Below are 20745 nucleotides of genomic sequence, written 5' to 3' on the forward strand. Positions count from 1 at the left end.
CAGATGGCTGGGGAGACAGCTTTGCGGATTGTACAGTCAGAATATCCATTCATCCAGAGGGCTTGGTGTACGTGCTCCAGCTCACTGGCTAGGTGGTGCTGGTCGGAGATATAAGTCGCCAGCAAAAGTGTTCTCCAGAAATAATTAAAGTCGCTTCTAGGCCACCAAACAACTGCCACAATCATACCATCCATCTCAGGAAGTCCCCCAGATAGGCCCCATAACTTCCAAAGCACATCCCTGGTTGCCTGCGAAGAATTCCAGGCACCACCAAGGCACAGTCCTAACAAGTCACAATAAAATGGTGGCATCATCACAGGCGGACTTTAGTAGGCCTAGGTAGTCCTTGGGCGTTCTTGAGAACTATTGGCGCTAACAATATTTCCTAGAAAGCCATGTGCGAAAATCTGGGCCCTGGAAGAGACTCCATTCATATCATGGCTTCGACCCATCAAGACCTAAGAAAGGCATTGGCACCACCCTGGCATGGCACAGCTCCAATGGATATCAGGAAAAAGTCCCAGTATGGCCTTGGCACAACTCCTACAGATCCTAAAGAAATCCCAGCACTACCACCACGGAACAAAGTAAAAAAAATCCATGAAAGAAGAGATAGCAGGGGTGAGCGGAAGAGCGAGGATTGCACCAGGCAGCAGATACTAATAGGCCCAGGCAGAGGCAAGCACCTCAAGTGATGTTCCTTCTAGTGATGCTTTATATTGTCATACTAATTGGAAAACTCCCGTGAAGGTGGTTTATGCAACTTATCACCAGACGGAAAACCGGGTATAAACTCAAGTATGCTGATACTTATAAAATAGTAGCTGTGGCATTGCTGCAGAAACTCCAGTAAGTACAAACTCCATGCTCGTCAATGCAGACTGTGGTCCAAAGATCGAATGCGGTTTTATCACAACTGTTGCCATCACATGATACGTGTGTTTATGAAATAAAATGACGGTGCAATGTTTTCAAAACAGGCTTTAAAAAGCACAAACATGCCCTGTTAGCAAAACACTGGTGCCTGCCAGGTGCTCATTCACACAGTGGAACAATGTTCCGCCCTTTGTAATCCAGAGGCTAATTATGATCCATCATCATCATCAGCCATGATCAATCCACTGCCGGTTGAAGGCATCCTGAGTCGTTGCCATTTATCGTGATTCTGAGATGTAACAATTATACCGTAGATCCTGCAACCCTACCCGTACACTCGGACACGTTCATGCCTTGCTGCCTCTAAGGTATTATTCCTGATCATCGGCCATTATTCCATGTTATAGCAATATACATGGTGGTCCAGATGTGTTGTGACCTCCATTTAATTCTCTAAAACATAATATATTTTTAAGTAAGGTTTATTTGAAACGTGAATATGTATATAATAAAAAATTGGGGACGATTCATGGGGGGGGGGGGGTCACAAAGCATCTGGACCACCCTGTACATGCACACACCAAGCTGGTCAGTGGGGTTAAAAACAGGAAGCATTTAATAAAAAAGACGTAAAAGTGCATACTTTGCTGTTCTGAGAAAAATAGATTTTGGTGCACTGCCCTCTTCTGCTCATCACATAGCCCTGCAAACCATCAATTATCATTTGTGCGGATGTCACCCAACGCAAGCAAATCGCCGCCCGGCTCACACCTGCTTAGCCTATTCCGGGTAAGTATTTAATTGGCCATACTCAGCAGGCAAGATTAACGAACATGACCCTTTCTTATTGACAATGATGTACAATGACGCACACTGATGTCTCGCTTTTCGTCATTAAGTTTTTACATCAGGCTACCCTACGTTGGACTTCTTTCGCACCGTACGAGATGCGGTTGGGGTAAATCACTTGGGTCCTTGGGCCATTTAGGGGCCATCCATTGAGTAGGTAACGCAAAAATCTGTCAAAACTTGACCCCTTCCCCCCCTCCCTGTACGCACGCGGACTTTTTACACCCCCCCCCCGCCCACGAATCCTATAGAACGGCCGATATTCAATCCACGTATAAACGATCAATATTAACGTGTTTAAGCAAACAGATAGTCCACCGCCGGACTGTCTAACTCATCTGAAGGCCAATGTAGACGAATTATTATCGAGGCTTCACCCCCCCCCCCACCCCCCCCCGTAACGCACTAAATGGATGGCCCCTTAATATTGCACAGGGACATAGAATTTAAATAAATGCTGAATTAAAGTTGTAGCGGCTTTGCTTTTGGGGTGGGTGATGGGCGAGTAAGGGGAGTCACGTGGGGGGTGAGGGAGTCACGTGTGCAGAGAGGGGGCGGGTGTCGCGCGCGCGCGAGAGTCACGTGGTAGTAGCGGCGGCGGTGACGTGGGGCGGAGAGAGGCGCGCGCGAGCCGGACAGGGGGAGGGAGTCACGTGGGGCCAGAGGTGGTTGGCGCGCGCGGGAGAGTCACGTGGTAGTAGCGGTGGTGGTGGTGGCGGCGGCGGTGACGTCACGCGGCATGGCGCCCTCGGCCGCGCGGAGGCCGCATCGGCGCGGCGAGGAGGCGGCGGCGGCGGCTGCCGCGGGGCTGTGGGCGAAGCGAGCGGCGGCGGCGCTCGCCATCGTCCTGGCGCTGTTCCACGGCGCGGACAGGCACCTCACGGGTAGGAGGGGGTTGATCTGGCGGCGGGGGGGGACGCGATGCGACTCGACGCAACGGGTCGTGCGCGTTGTTGACTGCGCGCATTTCAACATCTCCACACACGAGGATTATATCGGCACCATCGCGCCAGACGTCGTTCCCACATCGTCACCGACATCTTCATTGCCACGTGCTGGATAGTGCACCGTCACGTCAGATGTGCTAACAGCATCATCATCGTCGTCGTCGATGTTGTGTTGTAGACAATGCACCACCACGTCAAATATGCCGACATCATTAGCGACGCATCGACAGCCTCGACAAGTGAACGATGACAGTCGCCTGTACAGTCAACGTTACTGTCAACGCGACACCACAGCAATGGCATCGACAATAATAAACAACATTTAACAGCCTCGCCGACACGCTGCAATAACCCTCACCGACACGCCGTCGATACCATCAATGCAACAACACAGCAACACAAGCACTGCTGTGTTAATGGGGGGGGGGGGACGTTTTACGTGGTGTTGACAGGTGGGGCTTGCAAATAACCCGGGGTCGCCAGTGCCATCTCCCCGTACGGCAGTTCACAATTATGAGTACAGTACACTCCACCTGTTTTTTTGTCAAAAGACGTATGGCCAGCGTGGAAGATAAAGCCGAATACGCTCGAGTTTTAAGTTTCAGGATGGTTTGTTTAATCCGGTGACAACTCGAGAAACCAGACTCGTGTCTCATTGGCAAGAGTCACCCGGGGCCAGTTGTCTGCCAATAAGGGGGTAATTAAACAGGTCCCTGCAGGGTGGGCTGGTAGGACAAGTTCTCTGCGCTGTCTATTGCTGATTTTACACCCAACAGCACGAGATTTCACTTCGTTAAAGTATTGAAAGGGGACGGACGGACGGACACATTAATCTATTGCAGGCTGGTACACTCAGTTTACAACTTCGTTCCTACCAGTATTAATGCTGCGTAACAAACATCTCGAGTAATTTGCAGGTTCGTTTTCGAATTTGTACCCTGGCCCACCCTTTCTTGCCAAAGATATCGGGGGATTTTATTTTGATTTAAAGCTTTCGTGACTGCAGGGATTCATATTCTTGGTTCTACGTGACTTTACCGAAAGAACCAATAATATATATCAGGGAATGTTTAACGTCCGCTGTGAGAAAGACGGCGCGTATTATGATGATTACACCCCCCCCCCCCCCCAGTAAATAAATAGGATGGTCTCTGGATTAGAACCTGGAACCTCTGCAACAGGCGTCGGAACGCGCTAACGCTGGGCCATGTCACCATCATAAAAAGGGGGTATCTCTCTAGATCCCCCTCGAGTGGAGGCCCTTTCGCCAGCAGTGGCGCGAACAAGCAATTTGCACGGATGAAAACCTCTACCTTTTTACGTCACATGCACGCGAATGCTTAACACAAATGTAAGGCCTAACACGGCGCACGGAGTTGGGCATAATCCACCAATCTACCTAGCACGTCCACACGAGTCGATATTATCGCCCTCGTCTCCGCAGTTGTTTCCCTTCCTCGTGGACGCTTTCCTTTTGCTGCCACACGAGTTGTTATTCACGACCACCGGCCATCAGCACTTATAGCCACGTATTCGGTCCAAGCCCACGTTTCTTAACTGTTAATGTTTGTATTTAACTTCTATTTACCGTAGTATGTCAGTGTAATCCCAAAACATGCATCTCTCCATACTACTTTGCACGATTTTGTTCCTTTTTGTCAGCGTCCATCCCTATATCTCAGCAGGTATTTCCTCCGGAGACATCGGTATGTTGCTTGACATGAGCAAAGTTCAGCATTCCAGAAGTGCTTCAATCCACTCACATCTGCCTTTTATTTTATCAACATAGCAAAAACATCACTGGCCAGCAAGCAGCAGCATGGTGCAATGTAACACTGAATGCTTAACTGCTCGAAGGCCCTGGGTTCGATTCCCGACTCGGGTGCCTTTGTGTGGAGTTTGTGTGTTGTGCATTGATTTACTCCCATAGCTAAAAAAACATTTTAAAAAAATCTCAATTGGGATGACACAGTAACATCATACTGTGAAAATCGAACCCTCTTGAAACAGTTTTGACTCTTTCGTGGGTAAGCAAGAATAATAATAATGATGACATCAGCATTAATAGTCTCATCAACAATAATTCCATTATTGCCAACATCCTCAACACTATCAACAAGAATGTAATGCTAATGCTGTACCATTAACATCAGCAGCTTAATGAACAATATAATAAAAAATATACTACAATATCATAATCAGCCACCGTCAATATAACACGATAATCATCGCTATCAATACAGTCAATACAATCACAATACTACCACCATCAAAACGCATACTATGAACGCAACATTATTACCACAAACACCATCATGAGCACCATTAACACCAACACTATAAACATAAACACCACCACGATCGCCACTGCCTGAACAGCAGCATCAACAACACCATCACCATAACCATCACCACCCCATCCATGGTGCCACCCGTCTTGGCACCCCTACCCCTGATGCTGGCCGTACCCCTCAGAGTACAGGGGCATGACCCCACAATCATCGCTCTGCACAAAGACAAGGGCTCCCCGTTCCTCGCACTGCTATCTAATTTCTCTGGAGCTTTTTTGTCGCTGTGTGTTTTTTTAGCCCGTTGAAGTTAACCGTTTTTTTTCAAAACCTGGACAGCCCACGTTTAGCGACCCATGACAGCTGCTTGTGTGCAGGTGGAGACACGTGTGCAGGGCTGCTCAATGATGGTCGTTTCCTTGGAGATGAAGTCTGGCAACCACGGGGCTGCATGATGCACACGTATAGGACAAGGTGACGCACTTATCACGCCATGCTTATTGTACTGTGGTGTTCCATACATTAACGGATGTGTACACTGCCTCTCTGGTAAAGACTACAACTCCGGATGTATAGAATCGCCTCTTAAATGAACATTGGGCAGTGTTTTCATTTGCTAGCTGAGCCAGTTGCGACAATTACATATTCAGTCATTCGCCATAGGACAATCAATGTTTATTTCCCACATAGTTCTATACTCGTTATATATAAGCTCATAACATGTATATGTATGAACGTAATTCCTTGTGTTTGTGCTTTTTTTTACCTTAACGAATTTATACGCGTGTAGTGATGTATATTGAGTCACTATGGCGTCTAGCGCCAGCTATTGGAAGAAGCGTGGTACTGTGCATGTAAGCGTCTCTCTGGCACCAGAGTGTATGGCATAGAAGCGGGCCCTAGGGGGCATGCTTCTGGTGACGGCCTGAGAGAGGGCACTTCAGGACATGACCGTCTGGGTGAACCTGAGAGGGCACGTGACCAGGAGAGGGGAGCCAAGGGGTGGCGAGAGGGACACGTGACATAAGGCCCAGAACCTTCGAGTAGGATCTAGAAGGGGTGTGGCCTAGGGTGGGGTCAGGCCACGCTCAGGGCCATTAAAGGGAAGTTCCGAGCGCCGATGCAGGCTGTCTTATGGAATCAACCCGCCGTGCTACGTCTCCTCGATCTTGGGTCGTCACGTTCAGCATCGTGGGTCAGGCAGTACGTTCCTGACCCGGTTACATAGTTGCCCGTTGTGGTTTAGGCGCTAGTGGAAGTTAGCTACCACCTATGTCGTTATCCCGTACGTGTATGTAGTTACCCTGTCGGGGTGTTGTAATAAACGTGTTGCCTCCAAGTTCTAGTGTGTGTCTCCATGGATGCCACTACACCCGTAATGCAATTATGCATATTCGTCGTGCTGTATGTTTTACACTTTATAACATTTTCATATAATTTGTGTCTCGCACCTTGCAGTGAGATATCAGATTGTTTGAGAGGCAAGCAAGTGACTTTTGTGGGCGATTCAAGAGTTAGGCAGCTTTTCTATGCCTTCACAAAGCTGATCAACCCACAGAGGCGAGATGAAGGTAAAAAGGTATGTCTCTTGGTAGTAATATACAAATTGAATAGTCATGCAGTTTAATTGAAAGCAACAATAAAGAAGACTGATATAATCACACCATAGTAATAATTTTTAACTCGCACCATGGTAGCTGCTTTTTCACATTCATAATGCAACCAAAGATGAAAATTGTATATTAAAAAAAGCATGGGCATGTAAATGCTTTGAATGATATTGCGAGACAGAGAGTTGCATGGATTAGGGAACAAATGGAAAATTACATATTGACTTTGAAGGAAAGTAAGTTGGCTTGCGAAGGACACCTGGATAAGATGATGGCCGATGGATGAGACTCGGCCTAAGAGCTTAGCCGTCCGGAGATGAAGTGATGAGATCAGCTGATGTGCTGTGAAGCGAGCTATATTGAAGCATTGTCAGGACTGAGGTGGTTTGGGTTGTGGTGATGTCATTCAGGAGTGGATACAAATGATAGAAATGCCAACAATACAATTGTTTTTTTTAAGTACCAAACAAATGTAAAACTTTTTGTCGACTAAATATGCTTTCCCATTGAATGTTTTTATCAAATCGCATTTTTAAGTCACGTATTTTTTTCCATTTCTCACAGCATACAAATATTACATTTGAAGAAAAACAAATAAAACTGAAAGTGGTAAGTTTCTTCTTTTGTTTAAACGTTTCTAACAAGTGATTGGTCAAATTTTAAGTTTGCGTTGATATAAAAGTGTACATATAATAAAACCTCACTTGTCTATATTATATTCTAACCGTGCTAATCGTGCCACCTTGCAACCTAGCAGTGCCACTGCCTTGGACGCATTTTTGTTTTTTGGTGTCATTTCTTAATTTGTGTTTTTTTGGTAGTAGGATTTTCATTTGCTTGGTAGTGGCTGTATATGGGATTTGGTCCTCATATATAACTAGCCTTTTGCCCGTCCAAGGATTGGTGTATTGTAGTAAATCTGAAAGTTGCAAGCAAAAAGCAGACCGCAACGTGATATTCATTGCATTAATGCGTGTGCAATTTGTAAGGGTGCGGTGACACAGACCTATTTCATTTTCAGGTTATAATCCCTTGTTCATCATGACGTCCTTTTTACTTTGATGTCACAATAGCGTTATGGAGATCACGTGACGTGAGGGTTCTGGCTTTGTGGTGAGGGTTGTAAGTTGACGCCGTTTAGGGGGGAGGAGGCGCCTTGGCCCCCCATGTGGAGTGACGTCAGCCGCTAATTATTATGAATGGGGGCGGGGGGGGGGTCCATTTGTAGGTCGTCACCTTATAGCTATTAATGAGGGGGGCTGTTCGATGTGGAGTGATGTCACCTGCTCATGATTATTCATGAGGGGGGAGGGTGCTCCATTTGGAGTGACATCACCTCATGATTATTAATGAGGGGGGGGGTCCATGTGGAGGACGTAACCTGTTCATGATTATTAATGAGGGGGGCCCTCTTATTGACAAACTGATGTCAGTTTGCAGGCCATTTGCTGAGCTATCTTGTGCCCACAGAGATATCTGCTACTGACGGTGCCCTTTTCAAATATTTGAGTTGAGATATGATGTAAACCTCTCCTGCGATGCCCTGGCATATTGGTCACTATATATATAAAAATAATAAAAATGCCAGTATCTAAAGTTTTATACATTGTTTTTGCAGAACTTTTTTTGGTACCCGGAAATAAACAGCTCAGTCAATAACCTTTTCAAAGCATGGAATGAGGTGAGCACATCATTTAATAATATAAAAAAAATTAATCCTATGAAAACATTACTCAAATTATTTCAAAATTAATATTTGTTCCTGATTATTGAATCTAATGTCTAATAAATTATACAAATACAACCATCGTAATGGACCCATAAAGTACTGTAAAATGTACGTGTAATCTTTTTGTAAATGACAATAACGTTGTTGTGGGACCATTTACTGTTTATATTAAAGAGTTAATTGAAAAACATAAGTGTAAATTTAAATGAGCCACGAGCACACACCCTGTTTTGGTATTTTCTGTTTTGATTAGGACCGTCTACCAAGGCCCGATATGACCGTGATAGCTGCCGGAACTGTAAGTAAAATTGAGGAATTTAAAGTACAATTTTTTAGACCTCGTTTGCAATTTGTTAATATAATGATATATGTCAATAAAAAATGTGCACATCATGTAACGTTTTGATGATTAATACTCTTTAGGATAATAATAAATCTTGTCTGGATAAGGCAATGCTAACATTACTGCGCTCATTTATTAATGTTAATTTTCCGACGTTCTGAACACCGCAACACAGACTGCTTACACCATATGTTCAGACTAACCATGCAACACTATGAAGTCCACTTTCTCACAGGCATGATGAATTGTATGCTTTGCAGTGGTCAATCAAACTAAACAATGGGAGTGAAGAGGCATTGACACAATACAAAATAAATATCACTGCCTTACTGCCTCACATGAAACAACTGGCAGCTGACAGCCCTGTCTACTGGGTCCTGCAAGGTAGAGCTGTGTTTATTGCGTTGTATTGTAAATTTAGTGATACAGAAAGAATGTTGATTTGTGAATACAACTGTGGTAATGATGCTGGATTATTTTTATTTTCATTAGCGTGTGACTTATAGCTGTGACAGCTGCAAGATCATCAAGATGAGTTTAATGCTCACATGGTTTAGTCTGATTACAATCAGTTATGTTGAGTTTTTTTTTATCTTAAACATCCTGTACATGCCATGAGAAATACCGCCATCTGAAAACAATGTGCAGGCCAAGTAATTCTAGTCTCTCCCTACATACTGTGGGGATGCCTGTGGGGTTTGTGTCACCGTTACAATTATCTGCAGCTTATAGGAGTTTCTAGAATGCAACATGCATTTTATTGACTTGCAGTACTGCTCATGTTTCGGAGGCGGTGATGGTAGGCAGCTTGCCCTTGGAGGCCCCATCCGGCAGTGCTTTATATCTGAACGGAATATTATTCCAGATATGTTTAGGGACATTTTTAAACCAATGTTTTCCAAAATATGTTATGATTTTGTGATATCTTACTTAACAGGCTTCTTTAGTATGAACGTCATGATGGACCAGTTCATATGTTTCCAATATAGATTAGTTTAATCTGACTTGATCATAGGTATAACAATGCGTGATTTAATATATATTCTTAAGCTCACAATATATTAATCGAATCATATGTGTAAGAAGAGACGTTTATTTGTATAAGATATAATGGGTTCACATTATGATGATGTTCACGACTATAAAAAAAAATCTATTCTTGAATTGAGGTGCTGTCCTGAATCACTACAAGTCATCAAGTAATACATCACTCCACCTAGATGTACATTATTGTTACTGCAATATGACCTTTCATCATGTTTTTAACAGGCATAGGTAAATTAAGAAGGTACCATTATATTATGCTGACAATGCTCCAAGTGAAATGCAGTTGCATTTAGATGCTCTACAAATCCAAATGTTAATGGTATTAGTTAAAACATGTCACTTTATGTATCTTGCATTGATATAAAATATTTTTTGAAAACCCCAAATTAGTATAGTTTCGTATCCTTCACAAAGGATACATGAGCCTTAATAAATGAAAAGGTGCAAATGCATCACATTAAATGAATGTGCATTAAGGATTTGCTTTGTTATATATTACTGTTTAACTAAAATGTTATTGCTGACAAATCTTACAATGCAACTGCATCTTAAACTGCTGTACACATAGGGGGAAAACATTTACTTTTCAAGAATTTTGAAAAGGGAAGGGGTGCATTGTGTATTACAATTTTGAGCAAGGAATGTTACAGGCCACAGAGGGAGGTTGTGGGCACCATGGTGGCAAAATGTTAACTACATCGCCAGGTATACAGGAGGTCATAGGTTCGATCCGACCCTGACATCTGTATATTTGGAGTTTGCATGTTCTCCCCGTGGTCATGTGGAATTTTCTTCAGGTCCTCTGGTTTTTCCCTCCACTTTTAGAAACATGCGTCGAGAGTATTTGGCTGCTATACATTTCCACATGATTAGCCACTTTGTTGAGCTTTCATTTGTGGCCAGGTTGCTGCTGAAAAAGAGCTATATAGCTCAGTGGGCCTTACTTGGTAAAATATCAATTGTTTATAGTTTTTAATAAATTTCATCATATGGAAAGACAGTTGTAGATCAGACAGGAGGAGGGAGAGTCTTGAGTAGTGGATCTCCGCTGTGTGTGTGGTCAGAGGAAAGGAAATCCATGTAATGTTTTCATTTTCCCATTGAGTAAAGGTTTATGGGAGATTATAACAGAAGGCTTGCGTTGATGATGATATGAGATGGAAATGAATTTAGTGCTCTTTAATAAGTACTACTTTAAAATAATTATATTGCCATTTGAGTTGTATATTTTGAAAATAATATGTTTTGCAACATTATTGGTTCTGTGTCATCTACAGACCCTGTGAATGAAGCTATCCTCTCGGAACGTCGACGAATGATCACAAACGTTCGAATTGATTCTTACAATGAAGCTGTCCTTAACATGTTTGGCTCTAGTAGCACTAACTCTGGTAGTGGTGGCCAGTTGTTGGTGTTGAAGGCATCACAATTAATAGCGCAGGCAGGGCTGGATAAATGCTCTGATGGACTGCACCTTCCTGAGAGTGTGTTAACCACCGTGAGTTTTTTTATTGTCTCTAATCTCTGTTTTCGAGTTATTATAAATGTATAATTGTTGTATTGCAACTCATCTTGGAGATAAATCAATCCTAAAATTTAAATGCACTTTAATCGTAAATCCTTCTACAAGTGCAGAACAGCTCATCAGCAACAATATACTAATAAAACACTGCTTATATGCTTAACATGTTAATTGAACAAACATGCATATAAACTTACATTTAGTTGAGGTTAAATGCACATACAATATTGTAATTGAATGCACGTTGTGTATGTGTACCTGCCAGGATGCCATGATTCTACTGAATGCATTGTGTAACCCAGTGATCCAGCCAGTGGATGGTTCGTGCTGCCTGCCACAGCCACGCACAACACTTGTGCAGCAGGTCGTCGCCTGTGTGTTTGTGCTGTGCGCTCTTCTTAGCGTGGTTGTGCGCACGTGCCATCGTCCACGCAGGGCTAGTGTGCGTCCCAGCACAGACGAGGAGAGTGGGGAAGAAAAGAAATTGCCTGTCATCAGCCCACTGTCAACTTCATTCTCCCTGGAGACTGTGGTTCGGCCTGTCGCCAAGCTTGGGCTTATCATGGCGTACTTCTATCTTTGTGATCGAGCAAATCTGTTTATGAAAGAGCAGAAGCACTACAGCCACACTTACTTCTTTGTGCCTGTGATTTACGTCATGGTGCTTGGAATATTTTACTCTGACACTGCCAAAGATGTAAGTTAACACTTGTTGCAATGTGCAAATTCATTTTTGTTGAATGGCATTATGAGTGTCCAACTTACAAAGTGATGTAATTAAAATGAAATGAATTGTAAATTTTTCAGACTGCAATAATAATGACACCTCTGTAAAACATTGCGTCAGGCTCAAGCTTGTAGATATTTAAAAACTTATTTCAGCAATATAATCCCTAGTTTTGCAATTTAAATTTGCTGAACTGTATTCTCCACAGAGTTCCATGCTGAACCGAGAACAAACTAATGAGTGGAAAGGCTGGATGCAGCTTGTCATCCTAATATACCACATCTCTGGAGCCAGTGCAGTACGTGTTTAGTCAAAATAATACCACTTAGAAGTCCACTGCATTAAAACTAAATTCATATTTCTATTGTACAGCATATTACGCTTGTATAACAACACCAACACATTTGCAGTTAACATGCTGTACAATTGATATGCTTTCATACATTTAAAAAAATGTGTTAGGATTTCTATAAACTAAAGTGGTGTGCCTTGTGTGTACAGTTCCTCCCGGTATACATGCATGTTCGAGTATTGGTGGCTGCCTATCTATTTCTCACTGGATATGGACACTTCTATTACTTCTGGAGCAAAGGAGATCTGGGCTTGCACCGTCTCCTTCAGGTAAGGAAATATTTATGGATGTGTTACATTTTTCAGAACATCTCAAATCACAAAAAGTGCACACGCCCATCTACGCAACATCAGATTGATAATCTCATACATCGTTAAAAACAGGTCATCCCTCATAACCCCTTGGCTAGAATATTGCAACTCACTACTTTTTGGCATACCTCAAACACAGCTACAATGCCTTCAAATCATCCAGAATAATACCTCTAGACTAATTTTCAACCTCCAGAAATCATCCCACATCACAAACGCGAACAAACTGACACTGGTTACCAATCCAATACAGAATATGCTTTGAAATTATCCTATTAGCATACAAGCAATACACAAGCTCCACCTTACAGAAACCTCATACAGATCAAGCAAAACAACACATCACTTGGCTCTGAACCCAAACACTTCCAACCACCAAAAACCAAACACAAAACCATGGGAGACAAATCTTTCTCATTCGCAGCACCACACATGTGGAACGATCTCCAGAGGTGTGGTGTTTAGAGTCTTTATAATTGTATTATTTAGTTTTAATGTGATGGCGCTTTGAATGGCAGATTTATGCCAGAAAGGTGTGACGTATGTACAAAAAAATAAAAATGTACTTGACTTATACCTCAAATAGCTTCTGCTGGCTAGATGAACCGGAGTACATGTATCTTCATTACATTATTTTTACATTATTATTCATGGTACCTTTTTGGTAGAAACCAACAATGAGTAAAATAGTTACGATAAATGTTGCAACGAAACGCTATTGAAAATTTTAAGCATCAAACTTATCCACTTAAATACATTGTAATTCAGTTTTTTATGTAATTTGTGTAATTAAATGTTTTAATGATAGTTCTAAAAATTATTTATGTATGATATTCATATTCCTTGTTTCCAGATTCTCAGTGTTCCTGTACAAATATAGTACAGTAATGAGCTTTGTGTTTGTAGGTGTGTTTCCGCCTTAACTTCCTGGTGGTCATCCTGTGTCTGGTGATGGACCGCCCTTACCAGTTTTACTATTTTGTGCCGCTGGTCACTGTGTGGTTTGTCGTCATGTTCCTGCTTCTCTCCATTTGGCCTCAGATCAGTGCCAAGATTTCCAATGGTCAGTATAGTATAATGTAAGCCGTCCTTGTGAATGAAAACGAAATACACTATGCAGTCGGCTAATATCGAGGTGCACAAAAGCATTCGTAAATATGCAATACTGTTGATTTGTCATTAATATGTAAGTCAATATTGTGACAATCTGAATCTTACATCTGGTATTTATTGCCTTTACTTAAATGAATACATGACCGAGAAAATGCATCACATTAGAGGGAAACTCAAATTGTACAACCATGTGATTTAATTGCACTGGATTTGTTATGGTGATACATGCACATGCCTGTACAATCATACAATACTCTATAGTAAAATGTGTATTTATATGGTGTATAAAAGCAACCACATTGCAACACTGCAATAATAGTGAGTGGCTAATAATGTGTACACTCAAAGATTTTTACGTGGGTATCCATTCGGTTGCCTATTTTCATAAATGTATGCATGCTTTGCGGTGCTATAACACTGCATTATACTGTAACATTGTATTGTGTTTGCAGGAAGTGTATTTTTTAACATAATTTTGATCTTGAAGTTGTGTGGACTCGTGACCTGCATTGTTCTCCTCTCAGCATCAAAGGTTCACATTTTTTTGTACCTAAAAATTATTTAAATAAACATGAAAATAAAGAGGCAGTTATTGAGAATATAGTCATACATATCTCCATTCCTATTGTAAAAGTTTGAAAATCATTAAATTCACATCTTTGATATATATTGAGTGTCAAAATTTAGTTTCACTATTGTGTTAATGTTTGTGTTTTGGTTTGAGGTGATGACATCAATTTTAAAATATTTTTTTTTAGTTTTGACTGCTTGAAGCAATGACTCCGAATAGCTATGACAACATTCATAAACTGTTTGTCAATAGATTACTGTATATGTTTAACCCCTAAGGAAGACCACAGTTAAAGTGAAGTAGTCATGTTGTGAATTGATTATTAAAATATAATATTCATTAACTCAACATGTTCCTTTTACCTACAGGACTTTTTTGAAAAGATGTTTTCCTTCTGGCCTTTGTCTGAGTTATTTGAACTTAATGGGAATCTAAATGAATGGTGGTTCCGCTGGCAGCTAGATCGCTTCGTAAGTATTTTTTACAAGTTCTTCAAACGCCTCATTTCCTTTTGCATTTGCCATTCAGACAGATCTGGACATGAGCACCGTGTTAACTCCTGTTTTGTCAGTCGGTGGTGCAGGGCATGCTCTTTGGTTTCGGATACCTCACCCTGCGACGGCTGCAGCTGCTTGGGGACTCGTATGGAGATGGACTGCTTCCCCCACGCCTCTCGCTTACTTTGCTTATCCTGGCCATTGCCAGCCTCACGGTGAGCAATTTATGTGTTTGGAACGTCTTTAGCATCGTACGTAGCCATCCATGCTCGCCAGAGGTGTGGGATTTACCTCTAAAATCTGTTTAAATACAGTAAAAAAAAATTGTTATATTTGCTTTTACATAAATATCAACCTCTTATATCCCCGATTGAAAATATGGAATGGTTAGGTCACTTTCAGAGATTAATTAGGCTCATTACTGGGCATTGAAAATGTATGATTGGCAGTCGATGATAAACCTATCTTTACGATAATTGAACTTAACATTTTATTTGATATGTTTTTAATCCAAATATTTAAACACTGTTTCCTTAACTCAAAATAGTCCCAAGTGTACATTTGTTGCACCAGGGGTTCCCACTCTGGTCTGTACACAACTGGTGGTCCACAAAACTGTTACAGATATATATTTTTTCATAATACACCAAATGTTTGACTGTGTGGTGGTCTGCGAAAAATGTTGAGGGTTGACTGGTCTGCAGGTCCAGAACAGTTAAAAACCACTAGTTTACACTAAAGTGTTTGGTTCTACACATACATACAGGTATATTTAAGGAGTAAAATTTGATGTATCCTTTTTGTGTAGTATTTTACAGACGTGTAAATGTTCTTCTCTCCATAAAGGATATGATTAATGTCCATTTTTCAGGGTTTTTCAGTTTGGGCAAGTAAATGTAAGAATAAGACTGAATGCAACAAAGCTCACCCGTTCATCTCTGTTGTACCAGTGAGTAACATTTCTGATGCTTTATTTTTCAAATTACTACATTTGTATTCATGCACTGTTGATAAAAAAAAATGTTGCTTTAAATGCGTGTTGTAGATTTATAGTCCACAATGCATTTAATGTTTGTTAAGTTTGATGCAACTCTTTCCCATTTATAGATTTTGGCCTTTATTTTCATAAGAAATTTACCAGGATGCTTGCGTCACAAGTACAGCACCTTTTTTGCTTGGTTTGGAAAACTGTCATTAGAGGTAAGACTTTTTTAAAGAAAGCTAACATTTGTTTTAACACACAAATGTAAAAAACCAGTGTGTTTGCATTTTTAAATGAGAAGCGGGTCATGTGATACATTTTCATATTGTTGTTCCCCCCCCCCGCTTTTATTTTCCAGTTGTTCATATGCCAGTGCCACATCTGGCTAGCAGCAGACACTAAAGGGATCCTTGTTCTGATCCCAGGCATCCCCTTTCTCAACTTGACTGTGACCACGTTCATCTTTACTTGTGCGGCCCATGAGATCTTTGAAATCACCAACACACTGTCACATGTGCTTATTCCTAAGGAGGGCGGTGTACTGTTCAAGAAGTTGTTGTGTGTCGGTGCCGTCCTCCTGGTACTCCTCTTGCTCCACTGGATCCACCAACGGTTGCCGGTCTGATGAGGCTTTTGATTCCAGTCAGAGGTGTCCTATGTAATAGTGATTCTCAACCTTTTTTTAACTGGCATCCCTTTACAAGGGCAATAAAAATGTCAAGGAGTGGGCACGGACCCCCTCAGTAATCCCTTTGCAATGTCGGGGCCCCTTCGTCTTTTTATGAACAACAAATTATATATCTATAAATCCCGAGGGAGCCAGAGATCATTGGTTGAGAATCCCCCACTTTATAGGATTTTGAAGTTAAATAAAATCCCAAAATATGACTTTACAGGATGTTCGGTTTAAATGTGGAACATTTCGATGTGCGTATTATTATCCCTCACTCGAATAACGTTACAATTCAGTTTGCATTGTTTGAAAAATATTACCTTTACATTGAGATTACTTTAAATGATGTGTGTGACTGCATGTACCACTAAGCAAATGGCAAGATCATTAAATGTAAAGCACAAGTAAAATTATTAACAGGGGACCAAGTATACATTGTTATTCACCTGTGCCCAAGCACTATACAGACCCATCCATCGTTCCATTGCAATATGGAGTTGGATACATTAATAGGTTTGTGCTTCAAAACTTGAATAAATATTTTGATTGCCAAGTTACTGGACCTACGGAAATTCTCGTCAGGTTTATGCGAGCTACCAACCATTCTGATAGCTATGTTTCCATCAAGTGATAAATGTTAGCTTGGTGTGTTTTAAATCAAATGCAAAAGCAGGCATGTCAGACGTGATTAGGCTTAATTGGACTCCTCTTGTGTGTTGAAATACTACACACACAGCCAAACCTATTTATGGGAATATAATAAATGAATAAAATGTACTTCTGCAGCAACATTCATAAAGGGCATTAGTGAAGAGTAAGATAACCCCATTAGTAAATACATTTATTTTCCTAATATATACAATTAGCCTGTTTTTTTAAGTGTTTCAGCTTGGATAGAAAAGGTATGTCTAATTGATGAATGTCCACCTTTGACTTTTTTGTTTGCATCCATGAACCAAATAATTGACTTGAAATTTTGAAGCAAAATTTGTTTAACAGTTTTCATCATGCCCCACACCTACTTAAAGATAGGTTACAAGTGTAGTCACATCATGAACACTTGCCATTTTTGAAAAATACAGTGGAATATACTAGTTTGATCTACATTGTGCATAAACTAATAATTAACTATCAACAAATGCAAATGCCATTATCGATGAAACAGATTTACAAAAAAATAATTGTATACGAGCCTTATTTTTGCATTTGTGTTTATAGGGTCTATTCAGAGGTTTTCAACTTCTGGTTCTTGCACCCTACCACATTTTCCAGTTTACCAATTTATCCATTGAAATGTTATTTAACGATATTGCATGCATCTGTTGAATAATAAGTGTATTATTTGGCGGGGGGGGGGGGGGGGGGTGAGTTCGAGGACTGCAGTTGAGAGCCCCTGAATGTCGATGGTGCACAACACAAGTATTTGATGCACATTTGTAAAACTACAAAGCTACTGAAATGCAAGAACGTAGGCAGAGTGATTAGAATATTGATGAACATAAAGAGTGTTCAATGATATATTCTGGTCTTAAACGTCGGTTTCAAAGGAAATTGCTTATGAGAACCTTGGGGCAAATTGTAGTGGTTGGTGAGTTGATGATTTTTGGGTGCTCACAATCTTTACCCGTTCTCAAGATCCCTGAAATTTTAAAAATAGGTTTATATAGTTTATGGGAACAGCCATTTAACTTGTATATGCTTCCCTCAACAAAGGCTTCAATAATAGTGTACTTTGTTAAGTACATTTATGGGTTTTTCATTGACTATGTACATTATAGTCAATGTAGCACATGCTGTGTCATTTGTGTCCTATGCTCTGAATAGTACTGTATGTATCGCTGATAATTTGTCAAATGTTACACCTGGAGATGTAAACATGTAAGCTTTATAGCTATTTTCTAAGCTATTGAACAAGTTGCTTTTGGACTATTTAAAAGGACAGGCGATGAAAAACGAATTACAGTTTGTACATTTTCATTATTTTTGTTTAGTCTGCAGTGCAGAATTGGCATTATTTTATTGTCTTTCGTTTCTGTTGAAAGTACATTTGAATACAGAAATGCATTCTAATAACTGTACTGTAACTGATGTGCACTGATAAGATAATTGCAAGTTTTACATTTCAATCTTTAAAGTGTTTATAGGTGTTTTATACATTTAAACAGCGTAAAATGGAATTTGTATTAAGCTTTTTAAAAGCATGAAATGAAATGCGTAACTTATTCTATTTAATAAATAAAATACCGCTTACATTACATTGCACATTGGTAGGTGGAGATGTGAATTATTGTGAGGTAATTTATTATGGCTACGTGGTTATTGTTAAAGTATATGAATTTACATAAGCGTTTGGTTGCCTACTGGAGTAGTGTCATGGGAAGCAATTATGTATATCCATTGCGTGTATGTATGGAAGTAATTTTGTACATTAATTTTCTTCAGGTTGCAATTGTAACCAGACTACTGTAATATTAAATGTGGAAGACTCGATGCGTGGCGTCTCTTTTTGTACTCCAGTCAGCAGTTTGTACTACTGTCCGTTGTTTTTAAATTAATAGTTTATCCATTAACTCATTAAACAATGTAAACAAAATAACTATGTGCTCACATTTTTTGTGATTGGTCATTTTTCACGATAGTAAATTGCATGTAGTTTATTTGACTTTTTCCAAATTCCATGCAAAACCATTCCTTTGGAATGTGACAAATGAGGTTAGCATTCAAGTTGCGCGACACGTCATTTACAGTAAAAGTGTTTCAAAGACCATTTTAATTAGAAGCACGTCGTGCATTTATTTCACTACAGTACTCGGGGCACTGTTTAATGGGGGACAGAAGAGCACTTGTTCGTTGAAATAATGACCATAACATTAAATGCCCTCCCCCCTAACAGTAATTCAGCTCTGAATGTCAACGTAATGACCTATTTGCGCACATGAAAGGAGCCAGTGTTTTTGTTGTAACGTGTCCCCAATGTGTGGCATCGGTATCTAGTATTGATGCTACATTTTCATTCCAAGTTTTAATGGATTATGTAAAATGCTACCGTTTTCCTACTACTTTGACAAAAGGGCTTTATCAAGATAATATTAACCGTTATTGGTAATGTATGCACAAAAATATTAACCAGTTGTAATTTGTATTTCTTTCTGGCTTGCAAATATTGCTTTAGTTGCAAGCTAAAGCCCAATGTTCCATAGCAAAGTCTACATTAAAATGTACAGTACATATACTGCGCCAAATTAATGCATTGCACTTTTTAAAATTCGTAAATTAAATTACAAACTTAACCAAATTAAAACAATATTTTATTTACTTAGAAGACAGATTATTGTTGTCAAACATGGGCCGGATAGTCCAGCTGATAAACCAAATTACTAACTTTTGTGTACAAGTGCAACTTTTTACACTGTTTTTGTAATGTCTTTAATAAAGTGCCATTCTCGGCCCCTTTCTCTCAATTGATCTCTTAGCAAATTAATCTCCAATTTTAATATCAACCTTAATTTATGTGATGGTGACACGCAGCTCTATATCACCATTGACTTCTCAAATTCAATCTCACTGCCCACCAACAACCTGCCCTGGCATGGTACATTTTTGGATCAGTTCTAACGTCCTACAACTAGATATTGTAATAATGTAGGCAGTGTTTATTAACAAAGATCACTCGGGGAAAAAAAACCCCTCCAGTTTGACAATCTCCTAAACTCTGAAATGATACTGGCAGTGTGTGAAACCCTAAAGTTATTCATCCTCTGCATGACTACATCTGCTCCTGCCATATCCTTACCCCTCTGCTGCTGTAACTCATCACTTCATCACATCTTGACACGACCATTGCAACTATCTCTTTTCTTAGACCTTCCTCATGACTACAAATCCCTCCTCTAAACTTTAGAACGTCCAAAATGCAACTGCTCACCTACTTGCACCAAATAAACTAGATCGCATCAATGCACCAACCCCTCCACTGATGTCCAAGCAATTCAATACCGGGTCAATTTGATGATGCCACTCAAATCCTCCAAGGACGTCCCACTGCCTGCCTCGTTTTGTCAAAGCCCTTAGTCAAACCTTCGCTCAGTGGGAGGTTGCTCATTCTCCTCTGCTGCCTCCACTGTAATTCCCTCCCGTCCATGCTTTCGTCTCATTGTTTAACTCCAGGCTTCAAGAACTTTTTTTTTCCTCAATGTAATTAACGTTCCCGCTGCTTCCATGCAGTGTCTTACGATGCAGTCGCATTTCGATGCCATGTAAATCTAAAGCGTGCGGCCCTTTTTTTTTAGGACACTGCGTTCTGGTGCC

General features: G+C 40.6%; 1 protein-coding gene across 3 annotated transcripts; it reads left to right on the top strand.

The window, feature by feature from the left end:
* Window positions 1–2435: 2435 nt before the first annotated feature.
* Window positions 2436–18925, top strand: CASD1 (CAS1 domain sialic acid O acetyltransferase 1). 3 transcript variants are annotated; one of them, XM_076059822.1, is made up of 18 exons: window positions 2436–2609; window positions 5338–5434; window positions 6419–6539; window positions 7135–7179; window positions 8189–8251; window positions 8553–8597; window positions 8903–9026; window positions 10967–11187; window positions 11477–11908; window positions 12147–12236; window positions 12440–12559; window positions 13508–13664; window positions 14167–14246; window positions 14654–14755; window positions 14857–14997; window positions 15654–15731; window positions 15890–15982; window positions 16123–18925. In XM_076059822.1, exons 1-18 carry the CDS (start codon window positions 2465–2467, stop codon window positions 16387–16389), a joined length of 2421 nt encoding a protein of 806 aa, XP_075915937.1. In that variant the 5' UTR covers window positions 2436–2464; the 3' UTR covers window positions 16390–18925. The 3 variants fall into 3 exon arrangements, with proteins under 3 accessions (XP_075915937.1, XP_075915938.1, XP_032801588.2); XM_076059823.1 differs by having other exon boundaries at window positions 2528–2609; window positions 5324–5434; XM_032945697.2 differs by lacking the exons at window positions 2436–2609; window positions 5338–5434 and having other exon boundaries at window positions 6419–6531.
* Window positions 18926–20745: the final 1820 nt, after the last annotated feature.

The sequence above is a fragment of the Petromyzon marinus genome, chromosome 4, assembly GCF_048934315.1.
Source record: "Petromyzon marinus isolate PM22_M1 ecotype Great Lakes invasive population chromosome 4, UKy_Petmar_22M1.pri1.0, whole genome shotgun sequence".
Classification (NCBI taxonomy): Eukaryota; Metazoa; Chordata; class Hyperoartia; order Petromyzontiformes; family Petromyzontidae; genus Petromyzon; species Petromyzon marinus.

Coding starts and splice junctions, on each gene's coding strand:
- CASD1 (XM_076059822.1), top strand. CDS start 2,465: ATGGCGCCCTCGGCCGCGCGGAGGCCGCATCGGCGCGGCGAGGAGGCG. Junction 2,610..5,337: donor CGCGGACAGGCACCTCACGG/GTAGGAGGGGGT, acceptor GCTTGTGTGCAG/GTGGAGACACGTGTGCAGGG. Junction 14,998..15,653: donor TGGCCATTGCCAGCCTCACG/GTGAGCAATTTA, acceptor TCCATTTTTCAG/GGTTTTTCAGTTTGGGCAAG.